Source organism: Festucalex cinctus, chromosome 10, assembly GCF_051991245.1.
Source record: "Festucalex cinctus isolate MCC-2025b chromosome 10, RoL_Fcin_1.0, whole genome shotgun sequence".
Taxonomy (NCBI): Eukaryota; Metazoa; Chordata; class Actinopteri; order Syngnathiformes; family Syngnathidae; genus Festucalex; species Festucalex cinctus.
Window position 1 is genome coordinate 18,312,081 of NC_135420.1, and position 23,400 is coordinate 18,335,480.

A 23,400-nucleotide genomic window follows, 5' to 3' on the forward strand; every position below is an offset into this window, starting at 1 on the left:
CCGGAACCAAAAAAACAAAACAAAAACACAGCGACTTCACTGAGTCGTCATGGCAGCAGGCGATGTCGCTAGCTCGCTGCACACGCACGCTAATCGCTGCAACATGCTTAAATATTCATCTCACCTCTCTACTTCCTTACTCACCCCTTACCAATCGACACACCCCTCGCTCTCACATTGATGTCTTGTTTCAGAATCAGCCATTTGCACTGATAGCATTTTAACGGTCATTTAATGTTAGAATAACATCTTGTTTTGTTGCACAATTTGAGCTGAAAATGTATGGTAATTATCGTTGGGGTTACGTTCTAGCAATAGATGAAATCTGCGAAGTAGCGAGCAAATATTTACTGATAAATATTTTGCATATCGTCGCTGCTATGTGGAAAAACACTTGTCCATTTTTTTTCATTTTTTATTTACAGGTTTTGGGATATCTGCATTCAGTTTCATCACACAAAAAAATAATGGACATAAGTATTTTTCACACAGCAGCTGGTTGATCTCTTATACTCTACTGCCACCTGCTGGCCACTTTTTTAATAACTAGCATTGCTCCAACCGTTCAGTTCAGAGGCTGCATCAAAGCCTTCTCTATGGTCTAGCATAAAACAACAAACTCAAAACAAAGAACATAAAAATGCCTCATTGGGAGCATGGTAATATTTAAAATAGAATGTATAAGTTTTTGGGAGCAGATGATTAATTGACTTTCCTGTTGATTGGATTAATGGCACACAAGTGCAATTCTGACTTTTGTCAAACTTTAATTTACTCACATGCGAGCTATGGTGTTTTTCTAAATTACTCAGACAGTCCAACCATGCATTTGACACGTTGTTGTGACTTAACCTGTGAGAAAATATCTTCCACAAACACAAAGGTCCCTTTAGAAGTGACTGATGTACCACTAGACAGTCTTCACAATTATTCACATCTATTTGATTTATCTCCCGCAAGTCGTCATTTTCAGTCAACAGTAGCCACTCACAATATGTCAACTGTGATGTATTTTTTTTATACAAACATTATGAGAAAGTCTACCTTGATATAATAATACACAGTTTAATCACAAATGTTCATATTTTAGATGAAATCTTAATTGTAGTTTCTGCCATCTAATGGACAAGAATTTAATTGTTCTGCCTGTCACTGTACATCGCTAACATAGATAGATGGGCAAAAACACTTTTTTTTTTTTTTTTTTTTTTTTTTTTTTTTTGTAAATAATGAGAATTTTTGGACCAATTGAGTGAACTTGAATAATTTGACATGGCAGCAGCACCGTGTTCCAGTGGTTAGCCATGCCGCCAAAGTAACATTTTTCTGTTAAAAGTGTACAAATAGTTCAAGTTTAGAACAGAAGACACACGAGTTTGACACCTAGTGCAACAGTATACTTGTTTTCCTTGCCCGTCTCTACAGAGTATTATTCTTTATCGGTGCTTTATTTAAAAAGAAACTGTCATCAAAGATGTTTATGTGAGGGAAAAACAGGACATATTATACCTTTTAGCCGTAAACAGTATTACATGTACATAATTAAGCGTAGCGGCGTCGGTGTGCTTTCCGCCACATGAAAGCGCGCAGCACTTCATTGGTTTGTTTGTCTGTTCACGGCCCTCATTCGTCATGCGCGTTTAGCCCGCTTTGCATTCTCATCACAACAAAAAGCGGCCGCTTCATTGACTCGAGCAACAAAAATAAATGTCACACAGCTTAATTCTTTTCTCTTCAAGATCCTCATCATTTTCAAAGCGTTTCATCTGGGGGCTGCTTAATGAAAAGGGGCAGACAAATCCAAACCGTGGAACTATTCATCTTTAATTACAAAGCAAAATCTAATCTTTTAATTGGATAACAAGGCTCTCGTAGCTAAGCAGACTTGAAAGGACGTCAGGTATGTTCGTGTTTGTGATTTTATTTTTTATTAAAAAAAAAAAAAAAAAAGATTAAACCGATGTTCACCATGCGTTATATTCGATTTGCGGCAGGGGAAAAAAGGATGTTGAATCAGTGTTGTGTGGGAAAAAAAAATACAAATTAAACACCAGTGGTTTAATCATATGATGGTAAATGTAGGAATATTTGGTGTTTTTTTTTATTTCCGCCAAAAAAAAAAAAAAAAAGATGAATTAACATAGAAGGGGTCCCGTTGCTTCATCAACACAAACTCATCGAGAGCTATTTGATATTCAGACCAGAGATTAATATCAGTTGCCCTTTTTTTTTTTTTTTTTTTTTAACAGCCTGACTTAATTGCATTCTCTTTTTAATGACTGTGGACGAAGCTTTTCATCACATTTTAACACCTGACCACCCAGAACATACGAGGTTCACGCGCTTGTGGAATTAAATGGCTGAAGACAAAAAGTGACACTTGTCCGCCCTTGTCAATGTCAACGTAAACATGAGCGTGCACGTGCGCACACACACACACACACACACGCCATCCATCACTTTTAATGGCGTGGTGTTAATGAGCGTCTTGTTGGGAGGTGTCACTTGACCCTGGGCCATTTCCACTGGCATCAACTCCGTACTCTCCGCTCGGGAGGTCACCATGCACTCTGAGTCCAAATTATTTATTTTCAATAAAACTGTATCATCTTGGCTGTTCTCAGTTCCAATCAGGAAAAGGTGATTGTCGTCTTAATGCAAGTCTGATCTCTTTATTCTCCTAATCACAGATATGGATTCTTCTTATTAATTGTATCCCACCGGGTCATCACAAGCCACTTAAAAGTGAACACTAGGGGTGTTTTAAAAAAATAAAAAAAAATAATAAAAAAAATCGATTCGGCGATATATCGCGATACTACATCGCGCGATTCTCGAATCGATTCAATAAAAAAAAATCGATTTTTTTTTTTTTTTTTTTTTTTTTTTTTTTTTTTTTCAGCTCAGAATTGTTCATTCGGTATTCGGATTCAACGTCGTATCATCATTGCCTTTTTTTGTGTGTGTGTGTGTGTGTGAATCAATTTTTAAACTTCCATTTTTAATGGAAAAATATTCAACAAAACGTCTGACTTCGGGTTAGGATTCAAACCTTGAGCATGGAAGAATGTTATATGAACGGAACATTAAGCCTTAATATTTTATTTTAATGCTGTTCAAACATGAAACAGATTTCAACCTCTATAAGATAAATAAATAATACATTTTCATATAAATCTTACACTCTACAAGCTTACTGATTAGTATTTTCTAAATTTGAATGAAAAAAAATCGCAACAATCGACTTATAAATTCGTATCGGGATTAATCGGTATCGAATCGAATCGTGACCTGTGAATTGTGATACGAATCGAATCGTCGGGTACTAGGCAATTCACACCCCTAGTGAACACATTAACTCAGTAGCGCAACCCCTGGACACTCTTCTGGTTTTCACTCCATGACTTTCACACGGAGCTGATGTACTCACGGCTGACAGCGAGGCACTCTAAACCAGCCTCGCCACAGTCTTTGCGAGACTGTATTTATTCAGTTAATTTATATATATATATATATATATATATATATATATATATATATATATACACACACACACTGTGGGAGTGCTTAATTTCACTCATTGTACATATATAGCCTCCTGACTACCAGCAATTCAAATTTGTCCTCTGTAGTGGACCTTTTTAAACCTGAATATCTCCCACCCAGTGCATACGATTGAATTAACTCCTCTTGTGTTCTATAGAGGACATTTAGAGCTTTCCAATGATACCAAATAGGTAGGGGTGGGTCTTTGTTACCTTTGATTGCATCATAAAAGAAAATGGCTTCCCTCAGTGCAAGCACTTTTTAGGGAAGAGGAAAAGTAAGTGTATAACACTTTTTATTGAACAAATTTAGGCTTTAAATGTTAGCATTTTTTCTATAAGACTCTTAAGAACACATTAAAGTATTGTTTGAATTATTTTAACTCTATTTGAGCCTAACATTTAAGTTTAAAAAAAAAAAAAAAAATCCTCTGTAGTGGACACATCATAGCTTAAAAAAAAATATATATATATATATATATTTTTTTTATTTTTTTTTGCAGTATTCTCGTTACTTCACAAAGATTTGGGGGAATATCAAAATAAACACGATTAGACTATATATATATATATATATATATATATATATATATATATATATATATATATGCGTTAATAAATGATTAATGCGAGCTTTTTGTGATTAATTAGTTAACGCTTTAACATTGATGTTACTCTTTATACATGTTCCTGACTATATTTAATTACTTTGTTCTGTAGTTTTATACTGTTACAAAAGACTGAATTAATAATTCAACTTTCTTTTTTACACAAGTAAAAGTGGGAGAACTTTTGCCACCTCTGATGGTTTGTGGAGAGCAAAAGTCTTAACCCCACTAAGTGTGTGCGTGTTTGTGTACGTTGTGTGTGTGTTGCATCAAGCTGACTGAAGGTGACGGGCTGCCAGCAGCATGCACCTGCACACAGCTAGTATCGACGTTGGCCTCAAACAGAGAAACGGAGGAAGGGACTCCACAAAAAAAAAGTGTCAGGAGTGGATGAGAAAAGAACTGTTTTTAAAAAAAATAAAAATAAATAAATTAAAAAATTCATATGTACACTGCCTGTGTGTGTTCACGCCATAAAACTGGTCGGACAACAGGGCTGACGCATGGCTTCATAGGTGACGGCCAAAATAAGAGCTCAGCTGTCACACTGCAGCAGCACTCCAACTGTAACCCGCCATTGACTTCACACCAAAGTGGCGTCTCTCTGGCTGGGTGCTGTATTGTTTTGCTTTGACTTTACTGTGATGTCTGGCACTTTGCCAGGCTTGTTGAGGAGATGTCAGGGAATTTGACGACTGTGCAACCGCCTGCCTTAATCTGAATTATTGACACGCAGTGCATTGATAATTTCATCTTTTCTGACAAGGGGGCGGTTTGTGAGAATTACAAATTTAAATATTGATCAAAAAGGTGATCGTTTTGCATGCATGTATGCATTTGCCATGACCTAGTTGTGTGCTAGTGGGGCAACGTAACAAGGGAGGTAGAGACAGAGACACAGATTGCAGAGGGTTAATTGATGCTGACATGTGTCTAGTGTTTGTGTGTCCCAAGTTGGCACGTACTTGTTGCCCATATGCTCCTGCTGATTCACCCGCTTGCGCTTTGGAAACGTTGCCCAGCTCGAAAAGGTGGAAAATAATGGACGTCATCATTTTGCATCAGTAACGTACGTTTTGTGTTAGTCTCATGGTAGCATGGTGAACTAGTGGTTAACACTCACATTTCTGAGGTCAAATCTTGGGATGGATGACTGCCAAGTAGATAAATTGTGGTCATGCAGATTGTTATATCTTCACTAAAAATGTTGTTTTCATAAGTCACTCACTGGATGGCTGTGCATTTTGAGCAGATCGGGTTACTTATACTCAAGGTTGCGTTAATTACAGCAGATTTGGTTGAGCATTTGGGTGGACTGAAGAGCTGAACATTTTTTGATAGTTTTGTTACATACTGACTTTAAATTTAATGTAACTAACTATTTTAGATCTTTCTTTCGTGTTTTTATTTTTAATAACTCTTCACGGCCTGCCCGGTCCCTATACCTTTGAATAGTGGTGGTCCACTCTGCGGTGATAACCTCGTAACCCATTTCTAACTCAACAATTTAGATATTTTTGACCCCTTGTTTGAACAAACAAAATAACCACCAACTGTGATTTTGTTTTTACCGTGCAAAAACATTATTGCATAAAAAATACTATTAAAGGAAAGAACATAACCGTTGAACAACTTTTGAACTCGTCTTGTGCATTTTATTTTTCTTTCACAAGTCACTCACAATTTTAATATTTTTTAGGTACTATGTTTCTCTTATATATCATTTCAAATCCATAAAAAATATTAACCTCACTTGTACTATAGGGCAGTATAAAACTCAGTATAAGCGCAACAAAGCCAAGTCTGCCATCTAGTGGTGATTGGTAATATTACAACTTAAAAACAACCCTCCATATTTTGGACATATTGAATGATCATCAGGGTTCGGTAAATAATAATTTTAAAAAAAAGTACAAATAAATATGTTACCGTTTGACGTGGAGATTTTAAACTAGATTCAGGTCTTTTAAAAAAAGAAATAAAATAAAAATCCCCCAAAATGGGGGTAAATAATTAATCAATGGGCCCAAGGCCCTGATATAAATAAACTAGCACTGTTTCAGTCCCTTTTAGACCCAGCGCTAGGTTAGCTATTTCAGCCAATTTGGATTACCAGCAGACCCAGCAGTTTTATTGAGTGTTGGCTCAATATCGTTAATGTACCTAAAGAAGTATCACTCGAGAGTAGGTACACATTTGAGCTTTCCAGTACGCGTTGTGCAACTATGGACAATGGATGACTCGGGTCAGTCTGTCTGTCACTCCGAGTGTCTGGTCGTGTAGGGGGGTGATGTGTCCCAGCTGGCTCGCTGTAGACTGGCAGAGTGTTGATCTGAGTGTCAGCGGGACTGGGTGTCTCCTCGCCGAGCCGACAGACAAGGTCAGCGACTCATCTCGGCCCGTCTCTCCGAGCTCCTGACAGCCTTCCCTCAGGGAGAGAAACCACCGACAGCCCCCTGCTCCCTGGCACGCACGCAGCGCCACCAATTAATATTGCATCACCCTTTTCTAATCTGCTCCCTCCGAGGTCCCCTGGTTGAGGGGGGCCTCGTCGGGCGGACTCGCTTCGCCGCTGCCCGACCTCGCCCATCTCCTCCAATAACGGCCAGAGAAGCCGCTGAAAAATACATGTACGAACGTTTGTTTGTTTCGTGACCGTCAATCGATGCATCTTCCTTATCTCTGTAGGAATTTAAATAGACCACATGTCTCTTTTAAGAGTTTCACTGCAACTTTGTTTGTATGCAAACAGAATGAACTTTATCTCCTGCTGCTTTACAAACAGACTGCAGTTTATTGCTTTGTGGTCTTAAACTAATTTCCTCCCTAAAATTGGTTAATCTTATCATATAATTTCTGCTCAGTTGGGGCTGACATCTGCTGCTTCATCTCCATATTGCACAGCCATCTTGTTATAATCACCAACCAAATCATTTCTCTGCATCTATCTATCTATCTGTCGAATCACAATTATAAAATACAAGTTGTAGTTAAAAAGAGGAAAGAAATCGTCAATAGTATCACAATTTACATGTTCAAAAGGAGTAGGAAGAAGTACAAAAACTTATCTAACGTATGTATCTAATCTATCTAATGTATCTAATCTATCTCGATAGCTAGCTAGATGTGCTAGTGGTTAGCACCTTTATGTTTGAATGCGTTTGAATCTTCGGCACGAGCGTTGTACAACATATCTAGCGTCCAATGCGTGTGTTGTCTTTTATTTTATTTTTTTCATTTATTTATTTATTTATTTTTTAACAGCTGTTGAACTGTGAACAAAGATAGCATCTAGCATCCAAAGTAGCACAATTACTGACCACCATATTGACTAGAGATGTTCAAACTCTTCTCCTCGAAGCCACACCCACTTTAGCTCTCCTGTAAACCAGTGCACGCGAGACACGTGGTGTGAAGCTATATTCAGTCTCTGAACCTAGCATTAGCTTAATTGAAGACTAAATTGTCCAGTCTATCGGTCTGAATGTGAGCTTTAATGTTTCACCCCATAAATATATATTATATATGTATATAGTGAACTCTCAGGCCATTGTTTTTTTTTTTTGCCTCTCAATGCTCTTGAGCAACAGATGTAGAGAAATATCAGCCAACTGCTTTTTTGTCTCTGCTTCATGCCGTGTGCACGTGTGTGTTCCACGGATCAGTAGCCTCTGAAGTCCTGCTTGTTCTGCAGGTTTGCCCCCACTACAAACATTCGGCATCAAAGCCGTTGGAAAAGGCCTGCCACTTCAAACCATGTATCGTCTCACACAGATACAGCGCATTCCTTCCATCCGAGTTCTTCTGCCCACTCGTTGTCATGGCGACCAGTCCACCGCAGTCCGGTTCTCGTGCCTGAAGCAGGAGTCATGGGTTCAATTGTCATTTTAGTGTTCATTTACAGTATTGTGATATGTGGGAGTTTGATTTCAGGTGACATTTGTATCGAGCAATATTCATGTGGAGATAGAATATGATTGTCATCCAATAAATCTCCCGTCCTCTCCCCCTCCCAGCATCTGTTCTTCTTGGTTTTATTCTTTTTAGCGAGCATAAAAGATTTGCCCCAACATACACTTTTGTTCAGCTATTTCAAAAGTTGTTTCATTTGTAGCGGTAAGCTGTGATGTTATCGCAGATGTTTGATGTCAGCTTTATCGGGGAGTTGCATTAACGACTGGTGTTATGCCACATTTAAATCCTTTCAAGTTTATGTGAATTGAGACGGCAGGATTGGAAACTGGGAGGGGGGCGTGAATCACCTTTATGCTGTGAGCTTAATTAAATTGGCTTAGTAATGTTTGTCTAGCTCTTAAGTCAATTTAAGAGTTCTCATTCAGTTTCTTCAGTTTTGTTGCAAACAGAATTTGAATCTGAACTCATCATTTCTCTTATTTTTCCATGTATGTCTTACTTGCGTTGCACTTATGCCATATAACGTTATTTATTCCTTAGGCTTCTTTCTAGCTAGCTCGTTCCCTGACTGACTGTGGTTATCTTACCATGTGACCAGCCCAGAAGAAAAATGGCTGATGTCCTCAATAATGAGCACTCACAACAGGATTTGTTATTGTGCATACTGAACCGCTATACAGATTTCCAAGCATTTTGGGGAGAAACAGATGAGAGTTAACACATTCACTGCCATTGACGGCTATAGACGTCAAAGATTTATTTTAACTGGGCTGGCAGGGAATGAGTTAATCAGACCTCTGTTGACTCATGTTCAAATTCCGACACATTAACCTTGTGTGAAAAAGAAAAATGTGCAAAATATTAGACAGGCCAAGTCAATTATCAGACCTTAACCCAATTGAGCATGCATTTTACCTCCTGAAGAGGACAGGAAGGAGAAACCCCCCAAAACAAACAAGAACTGAAAGGCTGCAATAAAGGCCTGGAAACGCATTTCAAATGAAGAATGCAACAGTTTGGTGAAGTCAGTGGGTCGCAGGATTTATTCAATTATTGCATATAAGGGTTGTACCACCAAATATTAAATGTTAATCTATTCATACCTGCCCCATTACTTTTGCTTTGAAAAGTAGGTGGCTTCAAACAAAATGTGCATTGTTCTGAATTAACACATCTAGATTTAAATAACATGAAATAAAAGCTGAAATTCTGTACTTATGTCTCATATTTGTCTTTTGATCTGAAATTAAGGAATTTACTTTAAAGATACACAGCCTTAATCAAAACGTTTTTTGTTACCCTGTTCTTCCTCATAAATCCCAAAGGAAATAGTTTGCCATGACAGTAGTTCAAGCTTCAGTTCAAGACATTATACTAAAAAGCAGCCATGTCCATGTTTCCAAGCATAAAGTAACAAAGCGGTAACATAGGTGCGTTCTCTTTTTGCCTGTGTTATTTTGTTTTGTTGTGTCCCAGTGGCCGCTGGACTCAAACGCGGCGTTAAGTGGCTGCTAATGGCACAAACACGGCTGTGGGCTTAAGGTAGCAGAACGCCCATTAGGCCGATATTAACGAGGTAATGGCCTGTTACTAAACTGCGGAATGACATTGTCGCTGCTGACACCCGTAACCGCGCACGTGACCTCCTTGCACGCAGACGCAAAAACAAACACACAACGTTCAAAGACTGCAGGCCGACAGTGAGTTCTTGTGTGAATTGTGAGGAGTTAAAAAAAAAACAAAAAAAACAGGTAGAATGGAAACAGAAGCCAGCATCCTCATAGACATAGCTGGAAGGCGTGACGGCAGTTATTAAAGCCAGCTACGCTTGTTTACCTCCACTTGAATGCAGTGTGCCTTCCAATTTTTTATAGAAGAGAAAATAAAGGACTACGCATCACTCCTGTCTGTTTGTCCGTCGGACCGCTCGCTTCAGCTGATGCGTTTAGTTCCGGATTCTCTACCTTGAAAATGGTCCCGATTAACTTTGCCCAGACCGCAAAAAAACACTGTCGCCGCTCAAACATGTCATTAATGAGGAAGAAAAATCAGATAAACGTTGCCGCAGGTAGAGCTAGTTTCCAATCAGGTAATTAAAGACTTAATTATGTGAATGAAAGTATAAATTCCCCTAAATTAGCTCTTAGTTCAAACTTTGTTTTGGGAATGCTGAATTTTTTTTAATTTTTATTTTATTTTATTTTTTTATAAAATAAATATTCACCCCTCCTCCTCTCTCTCTTCCTCGTGTCAATTGAAGCCCCGCCCCTCTCCCCGCCCCTTCTCTCTCCTCCTACCATTTTGAAGCCCTCATTCACGCCCCCCACCCCTCACTCGAGCACATTTTCTCCAACTTTCACTCAAGCGGGTTTAATAATCATTTGTACTTTTGTTTGTAGGGCGTTGAAATCTCCGTAAAAAGAGCTGCTGCGGTCCAATTCTTGGTTTTAAAGAATGTCTCACTTGTAATGTCACAAACGTTTCCATTATCATGTTCTCGCGTCTCTCTCTCTATCTCCAGACCTCAAGGTATGAATGTGTTGGGCCAAATTCACTCTTACAAAAATGTCTGTATCGAAAAGCTCCTCCTACATATTTTTTTTCTTTTTAAAAAAAAAAAAGTCGACCCTTCGACATTCTTTTTCATTCTTTTATTCATACATTTTATTCCAATATAAGTCTGTTATTAGGTCTGTGTATGTGTGCGCGCGCGCGTATGTTTTTTTTAACAACATCTGGAAGGAAAAAAAAAAAAAAGAGAGCCATCCGCTTCGCCCAAGTCTAAAGTCATAAAACAGTTGTCACCCCCCACCTATTTTTTGTTTTTCTATCGCTTTTAAATCTCACCTCGTCTTCCTGTCAATATGAGAAAAACAGACGCGGTCAAAAAGAGGAAAGCCATATCTCCTTTTAAAATATCGTGTACTCCTTAGCACCTTTCAAAAGGGCACCCCAATTCCTCTCTCTTGGGATTAATCATATCGGCCTACCACGTCGCTTCTTCCGTTTTTATCAAAAGCGGTCATATATAATCTCCTTCTTGGGGGTCCCCCCTAGAGGTTTATCATGCTCGATTCATTTCCATCCTCGTGCTGCACAGACATACAGACGCACACCCCTCACCAGCCATTTCCTTCACCCTCCCCCCATATTGCACACACAGGCACACTTCTCTCTTTTTGAAATCCTAACCCTAACCCTCATTTTTATCGTTTTCCTTTCATACGTCATCAAAAAAGTCTTTGATCGTGACCTATTGACCCCCGATCGATCATTTTTATCGTTCCGTTTCATCCTACGTCATACCAGGCCTTTGATCGTGACCTCTTGACCCCCGATCGATCATTTTTATCGTTTCATCCTACGTCATCAAAGGACATCAAAGCGAATGAGTCCATAAATCAAATTTTGATCGCGACGGACTAAATTGGCATTGCTTCCCTCTCTTACATTTAATGTACCAGTAGTTTAACGATTAGCCTAGCTTGCTACATTTTGCAAGCAGCTGGGCCAACAGTGCTCACAAACGGTCTTGCTGTGGTTCAGCGATAGGGCGACACAGTCGGGGTACATCCCTGGGAAATCATTTCTCCCTCGGCTTTCTTCCTATTTGTAACTTGTCCTTTCAAGCAAGACGGCCCTTAAAGTTCAGTGGCCCATTCTTCAAAAAAGCCTATTACTGGCTGCTTGTGATTCTCTATCATGCGGCGCACAGACCAGCCATCCCTCCTTTTTATGTTTCCCTCCTCCCGTCATCGCTTTCTGAAGCCATGAGAAGAGACGGGCTTGGAGAAAGGCCTGTGACCGTCGCCTTGAAACCGCCGGCAGCCTCCGCCGCTTTTGTGCAAGACGTCTGGCTAAAAAGAGACCATTGTTTTTGATACTTGACAGAGCGCCGACTTTGACTCTCTGTCACTGTATCTTTGTGTGGTCTGCCAACACCGGCTCTCAGCATTAACAGACCTCTTGAAGACACCGCAAGAGGTCCGTATTTCTGTGTCGCTTCTTCCTGGCCTTGAAGGTGACACTAACAACAATGGTCGAGCGCATACAATACTGTACCTCCATCTTTCCTGTTATATTTCAGTCCTCGTGGTGGATTGTTTTGATAAATGGATCTGATTTGTGTCGTTAACCAACCGGCTGACACTTTAAGACACCATCTAATGACAATTTAATGAGATCCAATAGAAGCGCAATCAGAAATTGTGGCTTTCCAAACATAATGATATGTAATGTGTTTGTGTTTGTTATTGTGCTTTTGTTGCTTTGCTTTACACTTTGTTGTCTCCATTTTGCTGTGGAATTGCTAATGTCAGTGTTGTGCAATATTTTCTCCACTTGACTGTCTTCCATGTGAACTTTATTTGGAGTTAATCAGAGACACTTTAACTCATTTGCTCCCAATAACGTGTAAATACGTTTTTTTAATGTTCTAAGTGTCCCAAAGACGTATTTATACGTTTGTTTTTGGGTTTTTTTGTTTTATGCTAGAGCATACAGAAGGCTTTGATGCAGCCTCTCAACTGCAAAGAACGGTTGCAGAAATGGTAGTTATTACACAAACGGCCAGCAGGTGGCAGCAGAGCAAAGGAGATCAACCAGAGCCATCTAGAAAAAAAGCTCAATTACTTAGAATTTTGAATAGATTTGTGAAAACTGATGAAACTTAGCTGTCTTCTAATGCTAATTGCTCCAAAACGGAAACAGATAGAAACATATTTTTTTTCCTGATGAAAGAAGAGACTTTAATCTTTCTTTTGATAGGTTCCATGCTTTTATAGCAATGGAACACAATATTCTGTGGGCCTTGCAATATCAGTCAAAATCCAGTAAAACAGCCGGGAGCGAACGGGACTTTTTTTCTGTGAAAATGGCTGGGAGTGAATGAGTTAAATGGTGGCAGGTGAACAAGGGGGTGTAGACCTTTTCGATCCACTGTCTATCGTTTGCTTTAGAACCCTGACAATGACAGACAAATGTCATTCAATCAGGTTCAACTTTAATTCATATATTAGGTGACATTTGAGACATAACCACCTTGCCTCCACCTTTCATTATTGGCATAATTATAAAACCTTTCAGCACAGCATCCTCCTGCCGCTCGGATGCCCCTCCGCCGACATCACCGCATTTCCCTTCACACCCTCCCCGTCGTCTGTGACCTCCGCTGTCATCACGGGCGTCCTTGAAGCGCACAAATCTCTCCGTTTCATAGTGAGCAACCATAAGGGGGCTTGATTGCAGCAAATTGATCCAGAATATCACTCGGAGCTTTTCATCTCGCCGCCTCTTCATCTCCACTTAAGAGGCCCGCCATCACTTGTATTTACATGCCGTCTTCTCGAGGGTTTCCTCCTCGGATGGATGCAACCATCCTCCCTCCCCCGTCTGTTTCCTTTAATGCGCAGCCTTTCTTCTGAATTCTGATCCTCTTTACTACTCCCTGTTTTACAGTATGCTAGGGGTCTGACATGGTCTTTGACATGCTCTGACCTCAACGCCTCTCTGATTTTGATCCTGAAGATCTAGTGACGTACTACAGTGGACTTCCTTACTGTTTTGCACACGTGATGTTCATTTTACAACCTTCTCATTTCTCCGCGGTTGTCCTTGAGGTGACGTCCTCCACTGGAGGAAGGGGAACCTTGGAGGAGGTGCACCGCCCTCATGTGGCTTGTCTCGGCTCGCTCAGCTGGGCAGTAAACTGAGTCTCGTGTCGTTCCAAGGCTCTGTAGAGATTCAGCGGCGGGGAAAATTTACAGCTCGCGCCCATCCTCGATGCGACGGGCCGAGCAGGGGGGGCCCAAGCGTGTCTTGTTGCCATCACTCCAAAGTGAGGCTAATTTATTGCAACGTAAAAGCGCCGGAGCCAAGAAAGCGGCGAGGCAGAGACGTCGAGGCCTTGCTTTGTGACTGGCAGTATAACGTGGCATGAAGCTGTGGCCAGTATGGCATTGTGATTTTATTATAAACACATTCTGCAAGGCACGTTTTCTCTCCTCAAACCGTTCCAAAGACTTAAAAGGTTGTATCTTCCATCAAGTTTGATAAAATCTTGTGTGCATTTTACAGTTGTGGTCTTGTCCTTCAAGCCTTTTAAAGCACCAGGTAGGAATTGTTTTTCCTTCCTCCTTGTATGATGACTAAAGGTTGTGTTATGCCTTTAAAATATACATTAGTGTTTTTCACCATTTCTATTTTCCTTTTTTTTTTTTTGGGCTAAAAACGGGGCCTTCGTTTTCATCAGTGGTTATCTGGTACAATTGCAATGTGCCATTTGCTTATGCCAACGTCCCAAAAATGCATCTTCTTTTCCGCTTCAGAGTGCCTCGTTGTTGGCCATGAGTGCGCACACATCACAGAGAGGAGGAAGAGCAAGGGGTGGGGACATGGGCTTTAGAGCGCCTTGTCTTTTTGAGCCCTCTATTTCATGAGTACATTATTTGTTTTCCATTAAAACCCTGGAGTATATGATCTGACACATGCATTGCACGGATTATCCATTAGATGGCAGTATCACCGAGCTGATGGCTTTTCCAGCGACCTTACAAGATCACCCCAATTGAGAAAGAAGAGACACCTATACTTATTAATAGTGGGTAAATGTTCTTTCTGATCTTTGGAAATACTAATATGGTTGATATGTCTGTTGTTATATTTTTGACAGTTATAAATGTACAAATTGAAGCATTGTGACCGGATGTATCAAAAATTACACAAATCAAAAGTCATATGTGGAAGTTGATTTTCTAAAAACAAAAAAAAATGTTTTGTTCAAAAGGACCAATAAATACTCTATTTAGAAAGAATCAAAAAATGTTCTCTCATATATTTTATGATACAGGCTTTATATGGTTAATGACGGATACTTTCCAGTCGTGGTTGTTAACAATACTCTGAGGTGTGTCACAATTACAAGACATTTATCACTTTATAGAATCTGAAATTTAAGCATTGAACATTTTAGCTAATTTTAAACTCCCCTTGAACGTTTCCTGGCTGCTTCAATACTATTACAGAATGATTTTTCATACTATGTCACACTTCAGCGTCCCAAATTTATTTTTATCGCTAATATGCCTAATAATTAATGTTTTAAATTTGTTAAATGAGTCTGTTGAAATCTATGCAAGGTTGCCATTTCTGCATGAAGGTCTTGGCAGGTTAACCGCTTCGCAAAAATGATGATAAAAAAAAGCTCAGTTAATGACATCACGTCACACACAATTCATGAATGTGAACCCGAAAGTTCCAAGCATATCTGCTGCATGCAAAGAGCTGACCAGCACATTGAGAAGTGACCTTCAGTATCTGTCACATTTATATATTTTTTTTTCCCCCCTTCCACGGCCACTTTGCTGCTCTACGCCAATTTGCATATTTATCAGAGCTGATCGTACTTTGACATGCTTTCATTTTTTGTCTTGCCGCTCGAGATGGAGCAGTAATGTTCCGTAGAGTGCCGCATGGGACAATGGCAGGTGAGAATTATGCTGAGTGGACACAATTTGGGTTTCTGCTACTTTCACTCACTCAGTCATTGTCACAGCTTCCCATGCATAAACCTTCAATTCCCTTCCTCACTTTTTAACTTTTCCAACCCTTTTTTTTTTTTTTTTTTTTCTCTCCCCCCCCCTTACATATACACCCCATTCACACAGCACACAGTCCAAATGTTTCAAAAACATGTTAAACGTGCACTTCTGCTGCTGTTTTTCTGGTAAATTACAATCTGAACATGACTGGTGTCGACTCAAAACAAATGGTCTCCTTTCATCATAACAAAGTGCTTGTGCAATTTCATCAGTTCCGAGGCACGCACAGCAGGGGAAAGAATTAATTTACACCAACGCTGACAAACTTGTTTAACTAATCCATTAATCAACAGGAAATTATTCTGCAACTACCATCAAGTTATCATTAATGTCGTTTATCAAGGGAAAATGTATGCCAGATGCTAATTCCTGCTGTTCAAACTTGCACATTTCACTGTTCTTCAACATAAGAGTTTGTATGTAACATGGATGAATACATAGTCTTGTTTTCCGAGGGAAAAAATAGGTTTAAACTCCATTTATTAACATATAGTTTATGCTTAAATTGCATACATCTGAATAATGATGCATTCAAATCCTTCAATGTGGTTTTGCTAGATCTCAGCACTGCAAATTGATCATAACGTACTGCTTGACAGTGGGTGAGACTTATTGGCACAGTGTTAAATTGATTCAAATCTTACTTGCAAGATATGGACTAATTTGTCCTAATTGGTAGTCATGAGTCTGAGATCACATCCGGAGTTCCACAAGGATCCATTCTTGGACCACTTCTATTTATTAATATAGTAGATGTTTTCTGCCCCTTGCTCAGAGCATCATTCACAACATGTCCTATCATTTATTTTCAGTAAGTTAGATTACTGTAATGGTGACTTTACAGTTGTTAATAAAAAAAAAAATCAATAAATCAATCAGGCAGCTGCAGCCTATCCAAAAATGTTGCTTCTTACAAACAGCAGGAAAGTGAACCACATCTCACCTGTTCTGAAATCATTACACTGGTTTCCTCTGCTCTGGCGGGATGCTGAAGATATTGTACGGTATGAAAACGATTTTGTTTCTGCAGATTTTTATTAACTAACTAACTAACTAAATAGATATGTTGTAAAATAGATGTGGATTAAATGTGTCAAAAAAATTAAGATGGCATATTTTTTTTAATGGCTTGACTCGTTTGTATAATTTTTATTTAAGAAAATAAACACTAACTCAAAATTCAACTAGGGTATGAATAATTCAAATTATTAACCATATCCCTTCCGGACAAGCTTAACGGCTGATCTCTAGTGCCACCTACAGGTCAGCAAATACTTCTGCAGTACTTGAGTTTATATTGGCCTCCACTTTATTTGTTCCCAAGCCAAAAACATTCCATATATACATTTGATTCCATAAGCTACTTGCTTCACCTCTGGGTGTTGAGTTGCCTATGGAGGAGTGCAAGTTCATTTAGTGCTACAATGCTTGGTTGGGCACAGCCGGAGCCAGAGCAATGCACAGGGATGAGAACATAAACACAAAAACGATGTGGGGAGAATTAGCGAGAGTCCCGAGGAGACATTATGACTCGCGCACACACACACACACTAAACACACATATAGGCAGACAGCGATGTGAAAATAGTGTAAGTTCCACTTGCCTGTTGCAAGAGATTGCGTTGATGAAGTAGCAAGGGCGCACTAGCCAGTGGGACCGGGGAGGAGGTCACCTCTGGTCCAAAATTGTTGGGGCACAACATTTCGAGAGAGGAAAACGTGTATCGTTTTTTCTTTTCGGTTTATTTCCTCCGAGGAGAGACTGTATGGAGAAACCACAAGAAACGTGACAAATTCTGAAGTTAGATTCTCTTCATGAAGTCAAGCAATCATTTACAGTTGCCAACAGGGTGTGCAAAATACTTGGGCAGCGCGATAGAAATATGTTAAATATGGAGTTTGTTAGTCCCTGTTAAATTATGGTTTCACTGTGACGAGTAACACGGGCTGAGGGCTGAGCGGATGTCACCGGAAGTTAAAATATAGATGATGTCACTAACATGTATAATGTGAACCTGTGCCATGTATTAACAAATGAATGCAACGATGCAATGATTGTTTGAGATAATCGCTATGTCACACAAATCTGGTATGTCACACAACACTAGTCTGAAATGTCTTTGGTGTGGTTGTCAACTTCATTAGCGTTTAAACATGCCCCATAATTGGTAAATATACTTGTGAGCCAGCAGCCAGCATAAAACACATATACACATACCCATTTACGGTAACACAATTGCACACACTTTGCACACACAACACGCTCACATGTCAAAGCACATACTTAAATGGAGTGCGGGAGTAGAGGCCTTTTTGACATGTCGGCATGAGATTGCAAGAAACGTGGTTTTGACATAACATGTATTTTATTTGAGTGTGGTTTGAGTTTTATGTGCATATTAATCAGTATTGGTGTGGGGCATTATGAGTAAAAAGCTTTGAAGGGATTTTATTCACAAATGGGAAGAACAGTTTATTTTAAAGTCATGAATGTTTTGTCTGCATAAAAAATTGGACCTTGTCAACAAATGGGTTTTGCAAAGCTGTTAAGGTCGCAGTTTTAAGAGGAAGTTGGCCAGGTAAGCAAGATCAGACAACTGTATCGTACTTCCTTGTCTTTCTTTTGTGGCGTCGGTTGCCACCGACTGATATTGACCTTACTCTCGGAAACCAAAGTGAATTGAAAAATTGTTGTGAAGTTTGCTGTTGCCATCCCGATTGTCATTGGCTAACTGTAGCTGTCAATCTAAGTCAAACGTGAAAGGAAGGAAGTGAATTTTATTGGCTACGAGCAGCTTCCTTGTCACTTGTCAACCTATGGGAGCAGCCGTGGTCCAAAAATGGCAAAGATGCCATTTGCTGCATTTCGTGTAAGAATTGAGAATTATTTTACGGGACTTTTGACATAACAATTTAGCCCAAAAATACAGGCGGTCCCGGCTAAAACGGGACAGTTGGCAACCCTACCTGAGACCCATAGCAACCCATCCCATTGGAATAAAAAACATACAAAACGACATAACTCGACCTTGGCTCTGAATGTTTTGATTCTAAAGGACGTCTTAAGTCATTTTTGGCATTTAATTACTTAATAATCATAATTGTGTAATTTAATGGGTTAAATATGTCAAAATACTGTTTGTTTGCAAGATTTTGGCTTGAGTAGGTAGTGAGGGCGCAAATTGTATGATTTGCTCCAGGCGCTGGCAACCCCTGCTAACGTCCCTGACACTGGTGCTGCAACTAAACACAACACATAGACAACTTTGTGTGTTTTCCCTTTTACGATGGGGAGCAAAGCTTTTTGCAGTCGTGTATTCCCGCTTGTGTACCTGCATCAGAGGCTCGTTTGGTAAGCTCAGGTCAAGGCCCCGCGTGTAAAATTTCTATGCGATGGAATTTCACAGACGCCCAGCTCCCAACCGCGGCTCGGAACCGCGAGCGCTCACATTTACGGCTAAAGCGGCTCCTGAATGGCAAAGCCATTTGTCTCTGTGAAGGGCAAATGGGGGGATTGGGGGGGGGGGGGGGGGGGGGGCAATAAAATGTGAGAGAAACTACTTAAATGGAGCAACATTTTTTTTTGTTTACAACCTCTTTCAGACGCACACACGCACACTGCTCGGATGTTAAATTGCAATTAAGGAGAAGGACAAGTGCTTAGCCTTTAGCTAATTAGCATTTTCTCCGCTCAGCAGAAAGAGGCGGGAGAATCAATATGATATTAAGTTTGTGTATAGCAATGAGGCACACATCCACTGGCATCAATTAGCAACAGATTAGAGGCGAAACACTGGCAAGAAAATAGCAACACCTCAGTGCTTTCGACTTTGGTTCATGTTTTTAATTGTATTTATTTTTACAGGGGTTTTTTTCTGAGGAAAAGATACGCACTCTGCGCACTTTTAACTAATTAAAATACTTGGTTATTGTAAATGTTTAACCCAGTAATTATTGTATCAGAATAATATACTGTATTTTTCTTTTACTATATTTAATCTAAACTTTTTTCTCTCATGATCATTCTCATATTTATTTGATGTACTGCATAAGCGAAATCACACAGTTCCCCTGCCTAATTATTTAAAAGCTGAACAACGTATTTAACCAGTTCATTAATCACCCAGAATTTATTCTGCAACTACCATTAAGTTGCCATTAATGTCGTTTATCAAGTTTAAAAAAAAAAAAAAAAAAAAAGTATGCCAGATGCTGTTCCACACGTGCATGTTTCCTCTTGTTAAACATGTTAAGAATATAGATTGTGAAAGAGTACATTTACATTTACTTAACGAAATAGATATATTCCCATTCTAATCAAAACTTTGCACAGTGAAAGGTTATAGTCCATGCAAGGCCTTAACAACTTTTTCAGCATTTTCTTCATAGTAGTCAAAGGTGGATTTAAAAAAAAAAAAATAATAATAATAATAATTTTTGCTTTTGTTTAAAATCATTTAAATCAGCAACTTTTCGCCCACTATTCTCAGTAGCCTTAACCCTTTAGTGCTTTGAAATACTTGGAGATTCAAAATCAAGACATTTTTCTTTTCATTTTTCTTTGCTTAACTTATTCAAAGTTAGTAATCTTAAAAATAACTATATATAATATATATAAATATATTAACGCAACAAACAAACATGTTAAGCCAGCCATCAAGCAGCAGATTAGACTGCAGTTTACCGCCCTGTAATCAATGAACGTCATTTATCAACATTGTACACGGAACTCATTTAAAATACTTGGACGCAAAAATATTTGTATTTTCGGGCATTCTTTTAAACCTGTATCATCATGTACATAAGATGGAGTTCCGTTTGGCGATCCAGCTATTTTGCATATTTTTTGTTGTTTATTTTGGGGTGTAATTCCAATTTCAACCACTTGGAGGTGGCACAATATTGCGTCGAGCGGTGTAAATTTGAAAGAAGAAGAGAAAACACAAAGTTTTTCCTAAAAAGATTAGAAAAAGGTTATTCAGTGTCTCAGTCCTCTTCTAACGTGTTTTTACTGTCTCCAGAAAGCAATGGCTTTAGGTTAATATTATAATGTACATCTTTTGGACATTACTGATCTATAGCCTATTGTGAGATATGTTAAATTTGCTAGCTTGGAAAACGATTTTTTTTTTTACTGTAAGCACAGGGATCAGTACGCTGTTACACTGTTGGTACAATATTTTTTTTGTGATATCTATTGCTCTTTTTCCTGTCTCAATATATTGTTAAAGTGCCATAAATGCTATAAAAACATGCCAAGCAAGTATTTCCATATTGTGGATTTCACTTATTGGAGCGTAACCCCCCACAACCCACTTGTTGAATTGCCTCCGTTCAGTTTGACATTTGAATCAAGTGTATCTGGCTCAGAAAAGACGAGCCAGGTTAAGCTTGACCCATAGTGTTGCGCACTGCTAGGCTACGTGTGTCTGTCAAATTTTATTATCGAGTAATAATAGCAACGTTGATGTGCTTTTCTGTCTTTCTGCGCCGTAGAGCATCTGAATGGAGAACGAGTGAAGAAACTGGTGTTCCTCACGGCTCGCGTTCACCCTGGAGAGTCTCCTGCCTCGTTTGTCTGTCAAGGTAAGCTCCTGCTCTCGTTCGGAGAGTGATTGAAATGCTGTAGCACTCACTTGGTCTCTCTGGGTTTAGCAAAGCCAAGAATTTCATCAGCCAAATGTGCGAGAAAGAAATGCACAGCAATAAATTATATTGTAAATATTGTTTCTTTGGCATCGTAATACTGGCATCGTATGACTACAAAGAAATATTAAAGCCACACTAAAAAGGAAAAAGTTGTTCATATATCAACATATTGGCCCATACTTGCGATCATTGAAGACTTGATCCCATTTAAACTCTGTTGCTAACCAAAACAGCAGCCCCTAGGGGTGTGTCTCAGATGAATTAAAGTGTGGAGACGTTAGCCCTTTTCACACTGCACTCGCTCAGTGTGAAAGATGACCCATTCCTAGCATGCCCGTAATTGGAAGGGCTGACGTGCCAGCCTACCAGGAAATAAAAACGCAGATTTTGCCTCTGGTTACGCAACACCTTGACAAGATGCATCTGTCATTGTTGAAAAAGAATGCCGTGACTTTGCTCATTTCAAGATGGATAAAGTCACGAGAAACAGAGAAAAATAATGGCTTAGCGGGAACTTGGATGATTTAATCTTGCAGTTACTGACAACTCACACAAAATAACACTAAATCCGAGCTTGTCCGATGCCATATGACACTGCCGCTACTCAATGGAACATTTTCCAATTTGATGCACCTTACCATGGCGGCAGAAGTCCTCTTGCCGCTCTGTGCCGCCCAGCGACGCTCCATTCCGTAGTCCCTGCCCATCACCTCATACGCAATGAATGGGTTTGACGGTGCTAAGTGCAGTGTGAAACGGGCTTAACCGCGTTAGTTTTCATGCAGTATTGAATAGGATTTTACATTTTCTCTGTATAACTTCATATTTCCTAATACAGTGGACCTCCACACACTACCATGGATATCATAGTTTTGGAATTGTTCATTTTAGTTCGTTTTTATTTCATTTTGCGTTTTTTTTTTTTTTTTAAATTGAGTTAGTTTTAATTAGTTTTTATGGTGGTTCTGTTAGTTTTTATTAGTTTTAGATATTTAATAAATGCTTAGTTTTAGTTTAGTTTTAGTTAGTTTCAGTATTAGTTTTAGTTTTTTTTGTTTTGTTTTGTTTTTAATATGTATTACTTGTGCACAATATAAAAAAAAAAAAAAAAAAAAACACCATGTGAGCAACGTCATCAGAAGCTGCTTTTCTATTGGCTGCTGCTAGATGACACGTTCAAATGTCCTTATTCCGGTTAATATCAAAATAAATCTATTTAAAATCATGTCCAAAGGCTTACGCATTAAATTATTTACCAAAGACTAAAACAAAGGACATTTTTGCTTTTTTTATTTTTGTATTTTTTTAATATATTTTCTAAATATTTTTTCTATATTGCTTTTTCTTTTTTTTTTTCTTTTTTTTTACATATCCTATTAGGACTCCATCAGTCTTTTTCCATCCAATTAAACGACTTCATTCTCATGATTGTGTTTTACTCGAACACTCCTTCAGAGGTGGAAAAGAGGTGTAAGAATCTGTGTCTGTGTATATTATTGGTGCATATGATGTGAGCACCTCATGGCCAAGTGATGTATTGTTTTGGCTCTTGAGCTAGCTGTGCTCGCAACTAATAAAAGAGCTTGAAACATTTTGCACCTTTGGGAAATTCTCTCCTTGAAAGACAATTTCTGCTGGAATTTATTTTTATTTTATTTTTTTTTTTATGACTTTTTGCTGCCGGCCGGCTCTGATCAGGTTTCACTCTTGACTTGGTAGCCTTCCACACAGTTGCGTTTCCGTTGCCGTTTGTATCGATTTCGACTCCCGTTGTTGCCTAATTCTGACAGTGTCTTTCACTCTTCCTTTTGTTTCTTCAAAACTCCATTAACTGCTCGCCGGGCTTGTCTTTGGCTTTCAATTGAAGTCTATTTCACTTTTTGTGTGTCTGATAGGTTTGATTGACTTCCTGGTGAGCCAGCATCCTGTAGCTCAGCTCCTCCGAGATTATGTGATCTTCAAAATCGTCCCCATGCTGAATCCCGATGGCGTGTATCTGGGCAACTACAGGTACTACACAAAATCAAAAACACAATCATTCCCAGTTTCAATGTGACTGTAAATTAAATACAGCTCACATATTGC

The 23,400-nt window shown here is 39.1% G+C and overlaps 1 protein-coding gene across 1 annotated transcript in view; it reads left to right on the forward strand.

The window, feature by feature from the left end:
* LOC144026839 (cytosolic carboxypeptidase 6-like) overlaps positions 1-23,400 on the forward strand; it is a 313,459-nt gene that overhangs the window by 258,445 nt on the left and 31,614 nt on the right. Inside the window, exons 9-10 of the mRNA XM_077533874.1 lie at positions 21,163-21,252; positions 23,211-23,325. Coding sequence (XP_077390000.1) covers positions 21,163-21,252; positions 23,211-23,325 — 205 coding nt within the window. The remainder of the gene's footprint in view (positions 1-21,162; positions 21,253-23,210; positions 23,326-23,400) is intronic.